This window comes from Saccostrea cucullata, unplaced genomic scaffold, assembly GCF_032062105.1.
Source record: "Saccostrea cucullata isolate Sc308-1 unplaced genomic scaffold, CSIRO_AGI_Scuc_v1 ctg1663, whole genome shotgun sequence".
Taxonomy (NCBI): domain Eukaryota; kingdom Metazoa; phylum Mollusca; class Bivalvia; order Ostreida; family Ostreidae; genus Saccostrea; species Saccostrea cuccullata.
Window position 1 is genome coordinate 61,483 of NW_026940815.1, and position 17,104 is coordinate 78,586.

Here is a 17,104-nt window from a genome sequence, read left to right on the forward strand (position 1 = left end):
TAAAAGTATTTAATTATTGCAAAATGATTTAAGAGCATAAAAATTTCGCCTGCCTCTCCCTATCTCCTTTTTTCCCTAAAATGATGTGGACGTTTTTGCGTACAAACGTACTCCTGGCTACGCGCCTGATTATCCGATTTAAATAAATAGGTGTCAGACTTACGATTTGCACACATTTAATGAATAAAAATAAACATGGATTTTGAACCCTAATTTACTTTTAGTAGTAATTGGTTTACCTTGCGGCTTTCTCAATCACATCTAGTGATATTGTGTAATATGTGTTTTTCTATGTGTGCCTGAATACTCTCAATAAAATAAAACTAAAAATTCGCCGAAATTAGCAAGTTTTAAAAAATGTCATATTTACTGTATATAAAAAGAGTAAAGGAGCGTCACTCGCCATCTTGAAAATCAGGGGGTGCCTGTAGAAAAAGGAAAACAGTTATGAAAAGCTACAAGTCTACACTATCTTTATTGAAATTATCCTTGATTTTTTAGTTAAGGCGTATTTCGATGGTTCGTTGCTTTAGCTCTTTGATGAATTCTAGTCAAATCTGCACCTGGTAAATTCGGCAACTGGTGAATTTGGCAACTGGTGAATTCGGCACGAAGTAAAATGAATTCGGAACCTGGTATATTCGGTACCTAGTGAACTCAGCACCTGGTATATTCGGCATCTGTAATATATGTTTCGTTAAAATTCATCATTTCGTAAGTTCTATAGCCAATACCATTACTTTGTCAGCAAATACAATTTTTCATTGAGGCAAATGCTGACTGACATTTTTCATACTAATTGTTAGTACATTATTTATACTGAATTGACGACACATTTTTCCATTTTTCCCCGATCATGACAAGGAGCACACGGCTGTTGTGACCGGTCGGCAGGGTATGTTCACTTCTCCATGGTACCTGATCCCACCTCTGATGATTTGGAGGTCTGTGTTAGCTCTGCTCCTATTTTGTAATGATTTATGGACTCTTGATCTTCAATACTGGTTGTTATTTCCATGTTTTTTAATGTATTTATTGTCAATTTATTTATTTTTTCTGATTATGACACTTGAATTGATATCATCAGAAAAGAGCAAGTATTACGCACTATATAATTTTCAATTTATCTATATATAAAATTTGTGTATACGAGGGCTGTTCGGAAATTATTGAGACAATTACATTTTCTCAATAAAGGACGGAGATATTTTTCATGAAAATTCATCAACATCTTATAAAGAACGACTAAAACACTTAAGAACATTTTCTAATTCTTACGATAATTAAGGTCTTCCGTTTCCAACCGAAGACCTTCAACTGATTCTGTTGGTAAAGATTATTATTCTTTTTTTCTTCTGCTTCCTAGACCGCAACTTTGAGGCCTCATATCTCACTCAAACTCAACGGATTTCGCTCAAATTTTTAGAGGTTATAGACGATTATAAACTCTATCAGAATGCTGACTAGAATTTCAAAAAGTCACTTCCGGTTTTGAGTTATTTCCCTTTAAACGAAAATTTATAGGCTTTCGTTTCCTTCCAAAGGCTCAGAGACGGCTTAAGCTGGAGCAGAAATTCTAGTGATTTTAGATAAAATAAGGATTGAAATTGTGCACATTGGTTTTTTCGATTTCTCTATTCAAAATGGCGCTATATAGGGGTCAAAAATTAGAACGCTTAAAAGAACCAAAAATTACTTATATTTTGCTTTTTATCTTCTAAACTAAAATTATTTTGTTAAAATATATAGAATATAATTTGTGCAGAATTAGAAGATCTTTCAAATGAAATGTCTGAAAAGGGTTGACCCCTAAGTTAAGGGATCTAGAGGGCCAAAAGTTTTTTCCAGATATCTCAAAAAGTATTGAGAATTTGTTATACATCAAAGAAGCAAAGTTGTTGAAAATTTCTGGTAAAATCTACTGACGTCATCAAAATACGTCCTGTGACGTCACTTCCGGTCAAACTGGAAGTAGTCCTTAACTGCATATTTTTTCCGCTTTTGACATGTTTTGGGGAATATTTGTCACTCGAAGCATGAAATTTAATTTTCCATTCGTCGATGTCACTTCCCGTCAAACAGGAAGAAGAAATTGGCTTACTTTTATAATTTTCAACATAGATTTGGAAGATTTAAATTATTAGAGACGTCATTTCTCTTTTTTTTCAAATAAAAGTTACTTCCGGCCAAACAGGACGGAAGACCTACTCGTTGCATTGCTCTAGTTTCATAAGTTTCTGTAAAGTAATAAATGTGCATATGTCTATAATAACTCATGGTTGTCCAGATCTTTAAATTTTACTCTAGTTAAATTAATTGCTAAAAAATGTATACCAATGAAATAACAAACCCTAACATATCATTTTTTCTCGTTGTTGTTGTTTTAGCAGGTCGCTCAGTCTTGGAAAGACTTCTACATTGCGCTACATAAAATTTAAGGTATGCTGGCTGCTCTGCTCTTGACGTCAAAATCCATTTTTTCGTTGTTAGCAGATTTCTCTACCGCGCTTAATGTTTTGATGATCTCCGTATTTCTAATCAAAATTCTATCAAAGTTGCACAACATGAATTTGAACCAAAGCTAAAAAATTATACACTTAAATTAAATTTTTTTCGCCCTCATAATGGATCCACGAAGAGTTAGAATTTAGGGGTTACATATTTTCAATATCTGATTCCGCGACTGCTCCGGGTACCCCTACTATTGACATATTTATATACCATTGTAAAGAAAATATTCAATATTTGTAAAATATTTCTTGCTGTTTATAATTTTTAGTGTATGTCAAACGTATATGCCAATTTTCACTGAAAGCCGTTCATTAGAAAACAAAATATACACAATGTCTCAATAATTTTCGAACAACCCTCATATGTATATATTTAAAAAATCGAAAAATTAAAATGTGACATAAATCCGAAAAAGCTATTTTCTTGAAACACTCATAAAAGTTATGTAAATTAATAAGTATAACATAAATTAAGAAATGTAAATATCTTTTTGATGCTATAAGTTTGACAAAACTTCGAAGATTCAGACCTCAAAAGAGGTAGCATTGCGTGCATTGTTTTACGCATAGATTTACGAAGATGTATATTACTTAAATATGTCCTGAAATGACCACTGTAATAATTAATCTCAAATAAAAACTGCAATGAAGTAGATCATGTGTCAAACACAGAAGATGTTGACATTGTTTAATCCAGATCTAAAACTTGTTCTACCTTTCGTTAAATAAACTGGATTCCCCGCGATTACTTTTCCTTACTTCGCGACTCTTGTTTGTATTACTGGGGTATTCCGAACAACTGTAACGCATTTGAATTAACGTATCTATATTGGATTCCTAAAGATCATAAAAATCTTTACAAAAAATACATATTGGGTTCCAATTAATGTTAGCCAAGCCTCTTTCTGAAACCAATGAAAGTCAAAGTATTGAAAGAACTGAAAGCCGGGTTTAAATTGCTTGAGTATATTGTCTTATCCGAAATTAGTAGTACATTTTTAATTTTTACCCTTTGCCATTGATTTTCAACAGGTAAAGTTTATATTATTATGATTTGAAACAACATCTCATATACCAGTAATTAAAATTAACAGTCCATACCCAAAGATATGTTACGATTTTAAAATTTACTAAATAATAGTTCCAGGAAATTCTCGCATATTTTTATTCAGTAAGCATTTTTTCTTATATTTTCTTTTAGTTAGGCCACACCAATTTAATTTCTTGTTCGTCGGAGATTTGATGAAAAAAAGTACGAGTGGGCAAGCGGTTAAATAATAATATTATTAATTTTTGTAGGCGAAATTTTTAGGCGGATCGTGAAAAAATTGAGTGGACTATTGATTTTTTCCTGATTTTCAGAGTAAGCAGATTAAAAATACGATAAACAAAGCGGAAATAAAACAGAAAATAGCACAGAATCTCCATGGTGCGGGAAATTATTAAATTAATATTATTTTAATAGTTTTGTTTAGTACGAGCGCGCAGGTCCAACGAACAAAAGATGTAATTGGTTTGGCCTTACAAACAAACAGTACTTTTATCGCAAAATACATAAAGAAACACCGATACATGCATGGTCATGCGACTCCAAGCATGTTAATTCTTCAAATTCAAATTCACTATACCATTAATTTGCTAAATATCAAAACAGAATATAGCCACTAACATACATTGTAACATAACATCGACGAAAACGATATGAAACATGAAACTTTTCAAAATTTCAACATTTCGAAAAGACTGCTCTATTTTAAATAGTTGGCTTGCAATATGCATTCTGCAGCGTAAGTTTCCAAATTGTTACATCAAGGTTATTCCAAAATAGCAAATATCTAATTTCTCTGTCAGTTTAATGATCAAGTAAAAAGATTGATCATTAACTTTTCATACGATTGGGATGTTAAAAATATTTGTTTCAATATCGTCTTGCAATGGGACTATTTTGTTTATCAGTAGCGAGTGCTTTGACGCTGTTTTGTGTTTTTTTTTACAGTGCTATTTATAGTAAGACAGTCGATCTTGATGCGAATAGCCTGGACTTTGCTATCAGCAATGCCCGACTAGAAATCAATGAATGCAATAACTAAGATTCTGTAAAAGACATCATTCTTAGGTGAGACTCAGAGAGAGTCATTAACGTTTTACAGAGGCAAAACCTGAAGCTAGACAACTATTGAGGCTAGACCAACCAGAAGTCTCTGTCGATACTGAAGTTTTACTGCTTTGTACTTATAGCAAAGGGAGAGAAAAGTACTTAAGCAGTTGGGAATTGAAACTTTACAACAGCAATAAATAGAATAATGATCCTTGATTAAGTCCCTATATGTTCTCAGTGTAGTCTACTTATATGCCACATTATATTATAACCAGACTAAAACTGAATTTGTAGCATTTTGAGAGTATTTCTATTTTTGGTAACCAAGTCAACACCGTTCATCGAAATCAAAAACCGTAAGCAAGATTGTGTATATTATTGTAGTCTCCTTTTGTGCCAAGTTATATTGAAATCAGATCAAAACTGTAGGAGGAGTAGCATTATGAAAGAATTTCACAGAAAGTTTCCTTTTTAGTAACCACGGCTACACCGTTCATCAAAATTTAAAACCTATACACAGAATAATGTTACTTAGTGTAGTTTACGGGTGTACCAAGTTATATTGAAATCAGATCAAAACTGTAGGAGGAGTAGCATTTAGAAAGAATTTCATAAAAAATTCTATTTTTAGTAACCACTGCAACACCGTTCATCGAAATCAAAAACTGATAAAGAGAATTGTGTATCTTAGTGTAGTATACTTGTGTGCTAAGTTATATTGAAATCAGACCAATAGTGTAGGAATAGTAGCATTTTGAAAAATTGTTTACAGACGGACAGATAGATGGACGGACGCTGGACACGTTACTATTGCATAAGCTCTTCTGGTCTCTGATTAATGGCCAAATTAGAGGCCAGGCCAAAGGGGACAGACCAGGTTTTATAGCATGCCATATGAAAGAGTACCAATTCAATTTCAGAAATGGGCACATACCATATTTCACCAGGAAAAAATGATCAAAGACAATGAAGGATTGACTGTTAGCTCAATTTAAAATAAAACAAATGCCTAAAAATTGCTATGAAATGTGTAATTCAAAATACATGAAAAATTCTGCTAACAAAGTCATCAGATCGACCAGAGAATAAGATGTTCATAATGTATTTAATGATATGTAACTACATGAAGTACTCATTGACAGTAGAATTCCCCTTTTCTGTTTTACATCTCCAAGATGATCATTCAAACTGCATAAAACTACACATCAATTAGAATACTTTAATGTGTGTTGTGTAAGAGGCTTTTTTTATCTTTTATTTCACAATTCGCATCAATACCCATTTACAATTGCCAGTCACCCGGGTATTTAGGATAACCAGCATAAAAACAACAAAGAAAAAGAAAACTACAAAATAAGTCGTTATACATGTAACAAATTTGTTAAAAGTTTAACTGGGTTTTTAAACATGCATGTACATGTATTTGACAAATTTAACATGAAATCTATATCTTTTTCTAATGAACCTCTAATGCTTTTTTCTATATGGATTTTTCTCGTATGATATTTTCTATTCTGCTTTTCATTTTAAATTTATATAATTTATATGCCAAATACGATATAATAGTACTCAGTATTATAAAAAAGAATTCTTGAATTTGTTTCCAAGTAGAATCCTATAAAAATATGTTTCGAAGTTCATAACAATATTTACAATTAAAAATAAGATGTTTATATCTTCATTTTCATTTCCACAAAATTCACATTTTGCATTTGCTCTTAACATTTTTGTAGAACAGAATTACAACATAGAATATTATTCAATTTATGATTAAATTTACTCAAACGTTAATCATAGATGAGTTTGATTTTATTTGTATAAATATTGAACCAGTGTTCTTTACTCACACAAAAATTTTGACCTAATATTGATTTAAAACATGGATATTTAAACTTTTTAGACACCATGTTCTCATAGAAAAACTTGCATCTTTTATCTGTAATACAATGAAAACCACTGTTAAAATTAAATGAATTTACAGAACTTGTCTTGGTAAAAACACAGCACTTCATATCAAACCTATTACAAAGAGATCTTTCGTATGTAAAACATTACTTGCAATCCAATTTTTGAAGCATATTGTTTTACCTTTAAATTGATATGAAATTTTATTCCAAAGCGGCTCTCGTGCAAATTTGACATTAGATAAATTTGATACGTCTATTCCCTTTTTGGACTCATTGAAATAACAGAATATTTCTTTATAAAAAGTAAGCAAGTTAGATATAAGTGAACAGTTTTCGAGTTTTCTTTCAGACAATGTTAATAAATAACTAATGTCTATATTCATTTCGCTAAGGTATCCGTTTATGACTTTATTTAATATACAAGAGTCGTCACTTAGTCTTGTTTCCCAAGATGCCTTTGAGGCCTTTAATTTCAGTTCGATATCAACTAATCCTATTCCCCCATCTTCTTTTTTGCCTATAACAGTGTCTCGCTTAATATTATCTCGTTTATTTCATATAAAATTGAATACGCTACTTTTTAATTTTTTTTATCAACTCATGGCCTGGAATGGGCAATATTGAACCAACATATATTAACTTTGATAGCGAGCACAGCGAGCGTCGCGAAGGGAGCTCAATAGACGAACGTGTAAGAACAGAGAAAATTCGGAATGAAATCTGTACATATGTCATATGTCAGGCAATTTTTTCTGTGAAACATTCCCAGAATTCTATTCCTACCCAATGTCCTTTGCGCGAATAAATAAATAAATAAATACTAACGTAAAGCATAAAAGGCTTTCAGTATGTAGAAATCTTTGAAAGAATAAAAAAATAACTGCTATTTTTTTCCAGTCAAATATTACTAGGCCTATAGTTTCAAACAGACGTTCTGCTGTCTCTGTATGCTCCGACGAGCTCCGTGACGTCATGTGACGTCACAGCTAGTCAAGATGTCTCGCTCGGCTTGATGTTTGAAGTGACTGATCAATATTTCAAGTGTTTTAGATGGTACAACTGCGCTCGGTCACACCGTAAAACATATACTGTAAATCACTTTTTATTCGCTAGAACTTTATTTTTGCGTTATTACGCGAGACGGTATGCTCGCGAAAATTTCATTCTCGCATATAATAGAATTCCTTAAGATTATATAGAGCAATGGCCACAATTCGTGAAAATTTTATCTCGCTAATAAAGAGTCAATGACCATCTCGCGAAAATAAGGTGTCGCGAAAATCAAGTGATCTACAGTAGCTGAAGAATTAACTGCACAAGACTCTTCCCATGATTCAAACAGTTTTTCAATATCTTCATAAATTTTAATCCAATTTGTCCAAGTTGTAGCATTGTTCTTTGTTACAATGTATGTCCAGTAAAAATACCTAAGCAGCGAACAGCATCATTGATTACATTTATACATATCTGGGAGTGCCTATCTTTTAGACAATCTAAAATGTACATTGTGTTTTATTCAGATTAATTTTTGATCCAGCATGGTTGCAAAAAGTTTGACATGTAATGATGTTTGTAGTCTTCTTGCAAATATAAAAGCTATAATTTTATAGTCAGTATTTGTTACACTTAAAGGTCGATAATTCTTTAAATCATTCTTATCTCCTTTTTAAAATAAAACATACATGTATATACGTTGTGAAAAAGTCAGCACTTTATTGTCAAAAACAGTACTTCGTAAAAATAAAGAACCTTTAAGGTTCCAAAAACATTTATAAAATTCTCACGGTAAACCAACTAAGCCAGGAAATTTATTGTTTTTCATATTAAAAACTGCTTCTTTACATTCATCTATTGTAGGCATTGCATCACATTTTTCTTTTTCTTGATTTTCTAAGAAACACGCACGCTAACTCTCGATTCCCGCCTACATTTTGGAACCATTTAATTCAATATAAATAGCAATTTGGCCATAAAATCTTTGTTTAATACAAAGAACAGTTCAATGGTAATTGATAAGTCGTCTTAATACCAGTGCAAAACAGTAAATTATCTATAATTCCAGCTCTTGAAAAAAGAAGGGTAGACGATATTTTCCATTGAAATCGGAGTTTCAAGCATCACCGTATTTTGAAATAGTCTTGGATATGATTAAATGTTCCTTAAATCTTTTCTTATGTTTTAGGCAATAAAAAAAACATAAATATTTTAATAAAATGTAATGTTGCAGTTGTATATCGCTTTGAAATTGGTGGAAAATAAGCATTTTTATCGTTTTTTGTAAATAAACATATGTTCCCCCCGTGTCACACAAAAAGCTTTGGTATGAATTTATGTAAAAACCATTCCATATAACCTGTGAAAAGGAATTTTTGTGACACGGGCGGGAAGATGTTGATTTCTATAGTGAAAAACACAAGTTTTACCAAAATTTTAGAGTTATCTCTCTTTGTTTTCCCAAATAAGTAATGTTTATGAAAATCCATATAACTAATCTATAAAAAATATTAAAAATTCATCGAATATGTTAACTTTTGAAAATTGACTTGGAGGTAGGCAGAAGAACAATACTATCGTTCGCAGTTCTTCTGGACAATTAACATTTTGTAGATACTGGGATATTTCAGTATTATCAATTAATTCACTGCTGTAAAGGTTTTCGTAAAAATTGCACATTTCATGCAATATTTCAGAATTTGAAGAAAATGTCTTAGTTTCATATTGTACTTCAAAATTTGTATTATAAGCTTGATTTTTCTTTTCAAATATTGAGTAAGATTTTTAAATTGTTTCTAACAAATACGAAGCGCGTAATGTAAAATGAATGAAATCAATCCGCAGTATTAATACATATCTATATATATCAAAAGGTCAAACAGGAGTGGGTCGAGTCAATTCCTCTTGGTTCTCAGCCATACATGGTTGTCCATTTGGGGTTCAGGCAAGCTATCTTGCGCTATATCAGAATGTAGCTGTAGGGGGACCTTGGTGGACTGGAATTGCAAGAAAAAGCAAAAGAAAATGGACTAGCGGTAACACACATAGAAACTCCTCTCAGCTCGATTCTTTATTTAAGAAAAAGTTTGGATATGGTTTGTGCAAAAACGTTTTTTTTTATCATTTTTATACCAGGTTCAAAAGATATGCCGTTGTTTGGATGTCTTGCTGTGAATAAATCAGAAAGTGAGATTTCCTTACAGGAGATTCTCTGTGATACAAAACTGCCTTCGCTCTGCATGAAGGGTATACATATAATTATATAATTTTTTAGATTAAAGAAAAATAGTTAGAAATCGGTCCCTCCTGTAGTGTGGTAAAAAGGATTCTTTTCTTTTTTTTCCAGAAACAGCCCAAACAGAAGATTTGAATCATTGTACGTTATAAAACGGTATACCAGGAATTCGGTTTCATACTTGGATAATGGATATAGTTTTTTTTTCAAATTCAAAATTTCTAATTCCAAACATTTTTGGAAGAGCATCACTGATGACATATAATTTATGATGCATCAAAATTGGTACCGTAATTAAGATTTTAAATTTTGACCCCTTGGTCGAGGCCTCTGCTGGCGGACTGTGAGGTTCTCCTCAGCCAGTAAGCTAAGTACTTTGGTTCTTACATGAAAAATAAGGGCATGTATTTGATTGCTGTTTTAAAATTTTAAAGAAAAAAATCCAAATTACTTTAATATTTTCATTTCATAAAACGTTTTGTTAATTTAACTTTAACTTTTATTTCGAAAAGAAAAAAAATTATGCGTCAGCTTCTTGAAATAGTGTAGTTTTATGCTTACTTAAATTGTTTAAATCTAGGGGTGGGGTAAGATAGGGTGGAACCGTAATATACAATGTTTTTACATATATTTACATACAACATCTCAAGAAATTAAAGCCTGGGATTACATGTAGTGAAATAAAAATGAAAAATTCTCAGCTAGATTCAAATTTATTCAAAGCATTGTCTCAAGAGGATAAAGTTGGGTTGAAATTAGAAATCAAAGTTTTATATGGAAGTATATCGGAGAAGTACAAAAAACCGTCTTTAGAACAGCATAATCATAATAAGTGATTAAAATATTACGCAGATTCATTTGATGCATGCAGATTAAATTTGTTTAACATATTGCCCCATGATACTAAGTAAGGATCACGATATTGAACTACAATTTTACTTAGGAATACTTGGGGAAAATCTTCACAACTGTTTCCGTGAAATGCAAATTATTGATGAGAAAATGGCTATAATGGAATCAAAATGAATATTTAAGATAATAAAAAAGCAATACAATGTCAATTGCTTAAACATCTGTGGTAAGTATGATAAGCATAATCGAAACATTGATCGATATTTTATTATTATCATGATACGCTTAGGATCAACCGTCTTAATTAACCGTCAAAAAAAAAACTTTCAGTTTTGAAAGAAAACTTGCAATTCAGCGACATTATTGTTGATGTAAAAAAAATATTTTACATTTTCTGTTTTAGTACCAAATGAAGGAATTCTTATTGGATTGGTTATATCAGGGATATTGGTCATATTAACTGGCATTGGTGCCTTCTCCATTGTTAGGATTCGTAAAAGGTACCGCATGTCTAAATATAAATGCATAGATTTTAAAAATGTAAAATACTTGGCTTATAGGATTTAATAATGCTCAATCATTCAGAAATTGAATTTCATTTTCTTCCAAATGTATATAATAATAAAACTCTGTGAAAACTGTTTAGTTTTCATCGTAATTTAATATTTGTCGACTCATATGAAAACATACTGTTCTGAAAAAACTTGGTATTTTATAGGGGTCGAGTTTTGGGGGGACATATTTTTAAATGTGTTTTTGTTTGTTTGTTGTTTAACGCCCCTCTCGAAAATTTTTCATTCATATGGAGACGACACCACTTCCCTATGAGAGGATACAATTTGTGACCTACAGTATGCTTGGTACTCATGGCCATTCAACTTTCTAAAAAATGAGATAATTCTTCAATTTTTTAAATGCAAAAGTCGTCAAAAAATGTGTATATCACACCATAGGCGTCGGAACCGGGGGGAGGGGTGCTAGAGGGGAGATTAGCTCACCCCCTTTTCTTACCTTTTTTGCAATTTGCTAATATATATATATATATATATATATATATATATATATATATAGAGAGAGAGAGAGAGAGAGAGAGAGAGAGAGAGAGAGAGAGAGAGAGAGAGAGAGAGAGAGAGAGAGAGAATAATACATACCCTTTTCCATATCACATCCTGTATCAGCCCGAGACACCAATATCAGCCAGAAGGCCGAAGGCCGTCGGCCCGCTGGCTGATATTGGTGTCTCGGGCTGATACAGGATGTGATATGAAAAAGGATATGTTTTATTATATTTATTACATACTTAGTAATAAAATACAGAATGCATTAAGTTGAGAAGAAAATAAGTAAATAACCATGCATGGACTTCTTACATACATATACATGGTCTATTGTCTCATACGATTTGGGTTTGTTTCTGCTTCTATTTCAATGCACTCGATCCGTAATTTGAAAATAATCTATTACATGTATTTGTAAATTTAGATTAACCTTATTTTCAAAAAGTTAAAATTAATTACAAAGGATGTGATATTGACGTCACAATAGCCGTATCAGCCCTGCAGGGCTGATATAGGTTATCAGCCCCGCAAATCCATATAGGTTATCAGCCCCGCAAATCCATATCAGCCCTGCAGGGCTGATACGGCTATTGTTACGTCAGCCATATCGCATATGCAAAAAACCTGTATTTATTACTATTACGATGCAGTACTTGCCCATACATGACAGAGGGATCCAAATTTCAATTAAAAATTGGAAGCTAATTTACCATTAAAACATCAGTGTCATGCACCAGCTCGAATCTTATTTATTGTATGTTATTTATTTAACTGCGCCGGTTGTGGTAAAAAATTATATCGGCCAGACAGGAGACACCCTGAGACACAGAATGACCGTACACCGACAACAAATTAGGGAACCAAGATACCAGTGTACCGCCGTAAGCGAACACATCAGAAACTGTGCCAAAAATAAAACCCCCAGTTTTACTGTTTTTCCTTTCTACAAATTACTACAGAAAAAGAACGTGAAACAAAAGAAAAAACATTTTATAAACAGACATAAACCTGTTTTAAATGCAGCATAATTATATTTCATTAAAGAAATATACTTTTACCCGCATAATATAATTGTGCTATTTGTATAAATAATCTAATTTCCCGTAATAACTTACTTACGTATTATCATGACGTCATAATGAACTTTGCTAAAGCGCGACTAAGTATTGGCGCTTTATGACGTCACAATATGAATGTTGATTTTGTGTAACTAAGCATTGTATTGTCAAACTCCTGAAGATTGGAAATGAAACCGGTTAAGTTTATTTCGGTGTTTTGATTTTTTTATTATAACAATACGTGTGTGGATTTATATTATATATATGCCTGCGGCATCGGGCGACATAACACTCCAGGGCTTTTCTGTCACCTTGGGGCAAATATTCTGGTATTGCTGCCCGAGAATTAAGCCATGTAATATATGGTATATAACATTTTTAAGCATTGAACCCAAATCGATCATCGAACATATTTATTGAACACATTGAACACATATGTACGTTGAGAATAATTCCGAAATATCCCGTCCTGTTTCATGGCAGAATGTTTTCAGTATGCTGACACTTGTGTTGATAACCTTTGTTGTATTTAAAGAATTTTTCTCCTCAATTAAATTATCTAATTCCTCTGAATTCAAATAAACAAATCGCAGACGTTGTCTCGACTTTTTAATTTTCGCGGAACTGTTTACATTTGCTTGGCAACTGCCTTTGTGAATTTCGAACCCGACGTAATTAATATGCATAGAATGATTGCACGCGAGGGAACATAACTGGTTCGGGAGGGCAACATAACTGTATCCGGCGTGATTCGGCAGTTTTTCAGGGCATATAGATAAAAATATTATATTTGTGATATAATGGGAAAACTAATTCAAAAATGTTATATTTAAGAAATAAACAACGTTATTCAGTGAACATGGCGTTATGAATAGCAATTGCTCTGCTGGCATATTCCATGATGCGCGCTAGCGCATCATGGAAAATATGCCAGCAGAGCAGTTGCTATTCATAATGCCATGTTCACTGAATAATCGTTGTTTATTACTTATATTTGCATTCTTTGATTTTTTAAAAGAATATCAGAGGAACTCCTGACTTACATGAGGACGCGGCTTCTTGTCTTCAGTAATGAAAAACATACGGCTTTAAAATCAGTACACCTGATCAATAATCGTTTACTCTAATAAATCACAAACAATTTATAAAGTATTCCCCTCTCAAACAGTTATCTGGATACAAGCAGCGCCGTCATCACATTCTCTTAATTTTTGTTTTGATGCAGTTGTGACGTCATCGATCAACGTTATTGAAACCCTCTGACAAAAATCAATAATTTAACACTGTGATGAAAAATGAAGATGCTTTTATAATGATTATTATTCCAGAATGCTTTTCTATGTTTTTTTTTTTTTTAGCTTTTCATATTTATTTTTAATAGCTGAAATCATTCTTGAAGTAGAAAATTTCCTCTTTCTGGGTGTTATTACCCAAGTGTGAAGAGTTATCTTTCTTTGTACAAATATATATGATATGAAAAAATAAAAATATGGCAGTTATCTATAATTTTAAAAAGTTTTATTATACAATTAAATACAATGACCAAAATTGAATTTTTAAAGGTATAAATCAGCAATTTTAAATATTCTGAATTTCTTTTTTTTTAAAAGAATATTATTAAAAACTTATTTTTATTCGTTTTATGAAATATTTCATATATATACTTCTCAGGACGTTATATAATTGTAGTAGAATTTGTTCTACACGAAAGTAACAGCGCAATTGCACTCATATCAGATGCAATTGCGTCTATGGTCCTATAAACGATGACTACATGTTCATAGTGGGAGAGAGCAGTGGATATGCAAATATATGTATATATAATATAGGCATCAAAAGTTGGGGTTTACCTTATTTTTTTGTTTTTTAAGCCCCCCTTTTAATAAGCCTACCCCCCAGTTTTGAATATGCTTCCTACGCCTAGGCACAATTCAATAATAGTATCTCATACCTTTACATGTAAACATTTAATGTAAACTGTTGTACAGGATGCACAATCATGGCAAACATAACGGAAGCTTAACGGACTCAGAACCTGTGGTTACAACTGGTCGACCGAATTCAAATTATACCAATGCAACTTCAGAGCAAGTTGATAGTCTACCTGAAAACGACTACAATGAAGTAGCCACTGCTGATCGCCCACATTCAGCGTATGATATCCTGAATCCAGAGCAAGTTAATAATCTACCAGAAAACCACTACAATGAACTAGCCATAGCTGATCGCCCGCAATCAGCGTATGATATCCTGAATCCAGAGGAAGTTAATAATCTACCAGAAAACCATTACAAAGAACTAAACACTGTGCATGACTACATGGAGATTATTGAATAACACATGTACATTAATACATGTTTTATGCCCCCGTTAACGAAGTTTTGGGGGTATATAGTTTTTGTTGTGTCTGTCCGTCTGTCTAGCTGTCTGTCTGTATGTCTCTCTGTTTGTCCGCGAAAACTTTACCCTTGTCCATAACCTTCGATGCAGTGGAGCTATAACCTTTATATTTCACATGCGTATTCCTTGTGATAAGCCCTTTCTTTGGGTACCACAAAATTGACCTTTTGACCTTGACCTTGGAGTTTGGCCCACTTTTACACAAAAATTCTACACATTTACTTTGGCCATATCTTTTAACAGTAGACACCGATATATTTATACTTCATATTTGTATTTTTTATCTAAAGATCTTTCATTGGATACCAACAATCTTTACCTTGGCCTAAGAGATTTCCGTACTTATAAAAAAACTTTAACCTAGACCATCACCTTTGAACGCTAAGAGATAGGGCTTTCATACTTCAAATATGTAAGTCATGTGAGAAGACCCTTCATTGGATACCAAGAACCTTGACCTTGGTGTTTGACCTATTTAAAAAAAAGCAATGTCCTTAAAAACCTTAATGATAATAAACTTAACCACAACTTTTAATGGGTATAGCTAGTGCTTTCATTCTTCACATACGTAATCCTTGTGACGAGACTTTCATTTGATAGCAAGACCTTTGAACTTGAACTAAGAGTTAGACCTTCATTTTAAAATTTTTAACCTTGGTCATAACTTTTGAACGCTTAAGGCTAGGGCTTCCATACTTTGCATACGTATTATTTGTGGCAAGAACTTTCATTGTATACCAATAACATTGACCTTGGAGATTTTTGTATTAAAAATATATTAGATTTGTATTTAAGAAAAGATTAATCTTCGCTATGTTGCCATACAGGGTCATTAGTGTTTCACAAACTTTTTAAAGTCGCTCATTCACATTGAGATTTACTGAGAGGCCTGTCATTTAATATAAGTGCATGCTGACAATTTTCATGTTAATCTAAATATCCTGCAATTGATGTATTAATTTTTAATTTTCATCTTATAAGGTTTTCCTTAGCTTTCTTCTTCTTGTTGTCTAAAAAATGACATTGCAATTTATTACCTTTTATTATTTGTCATCAATAGTCAAATGTCCTTGAAATAAACCATATCTTTCCATGCAGAAAATGTATGAAGTATTTTCTTTAAGGTTTCTTTAGTCCTGAATTCCCTTTTGAGGCCATGAAGATGTTTTTCAAGCTCCTTTTCCCCTTTAGTTTTCACTTTGAATCCACAAAAAAATATTACAAATGCAATAAAGGTAAAAGAATTATTTGATGTTAGTTATGAAGTTAATTTTACTAGTTTTTATTTGTTCGAGTAAGTGTACATTATTGTCTTTGATGTGTTGTGTTCACGATTAATATATACATATCGCTTATATATGTAACACATTGAACCTAAGAAGTTCAGATATAGCACCATGATAATATTAAGCGTAATCAGAATATTTTAGCATAAATTGAATTAAGTTGCATTAATTCTGAAAAAAAATGTTCATAATCGACCAGTATGAATCATGAATTTCATGGCCCTCGTGTCAGGGGTTTACCCATTTTGTGTAGGTGGGGTCATTTGATTATATAGTGGAAATACTTTATAGAGGCTCATTACACCACTTTTTGATGACGTACTACATAAAAAAAATAAACCTCCATTGCGCGACCGGTTTCCTCTGGGGACGAATTGTACAGGTACCTCTATAATATGAAATTCGAGTTAAAATCCATAACCTTGTTGAAATTAAAAAGTTATTTACTTGCTCTATTTACTGTGTTGGTGTTTATTTATATAAAATTGCTTTATTGATTTAAATGTATACTCTGATAATTTAAAGCTTTGTTCTAAATTTTAGATGTAATGTCAAACGTTCCCTGGTATTTTGAGTCTTGGGTAATTAGGAAAGATAACTCTTGAAAGTGGACTTTTTACACCAAATATTTTTTCGTTTAAACATTCTTCATTCAATTAGACACATTTAATTCATTGAAATACATTCCTTGTCTCTTCAGAACTCA

The 17,104-nt window shown here is 32.1% G+C and overlaps 1 protein-coding gene across 1 annotated transcript in view; it reads left to right on the top strand.

Annotated features, from left to right (window-relative positions):
• The window catches only part of LOC134256374 (uncharacterized), a 35,569-nt gene extending 18,887 nt beyond the window's left edge, over positions 1 to 16,682 (top strand). Inside the window, exons 3-4 of the mRNA XM_062739019.1 lie at positions 11,000 to 11,096; positions 14,701 to 16,682. Coding sequence (XP_062595003.1) covers positions 11,000 to 11,096; positions 14,701 to 15,049 — 446 coding nt within the window. The 3' untranslated portion in view covers positions 15,050 to 16,682. The remainder of the gene's footprint in view (positions 1 to 10,999; positions 11,097 to 14,700) is intronic.
• Positions 16,683 to 17,104: the final 422 nt, after the last annotated feature.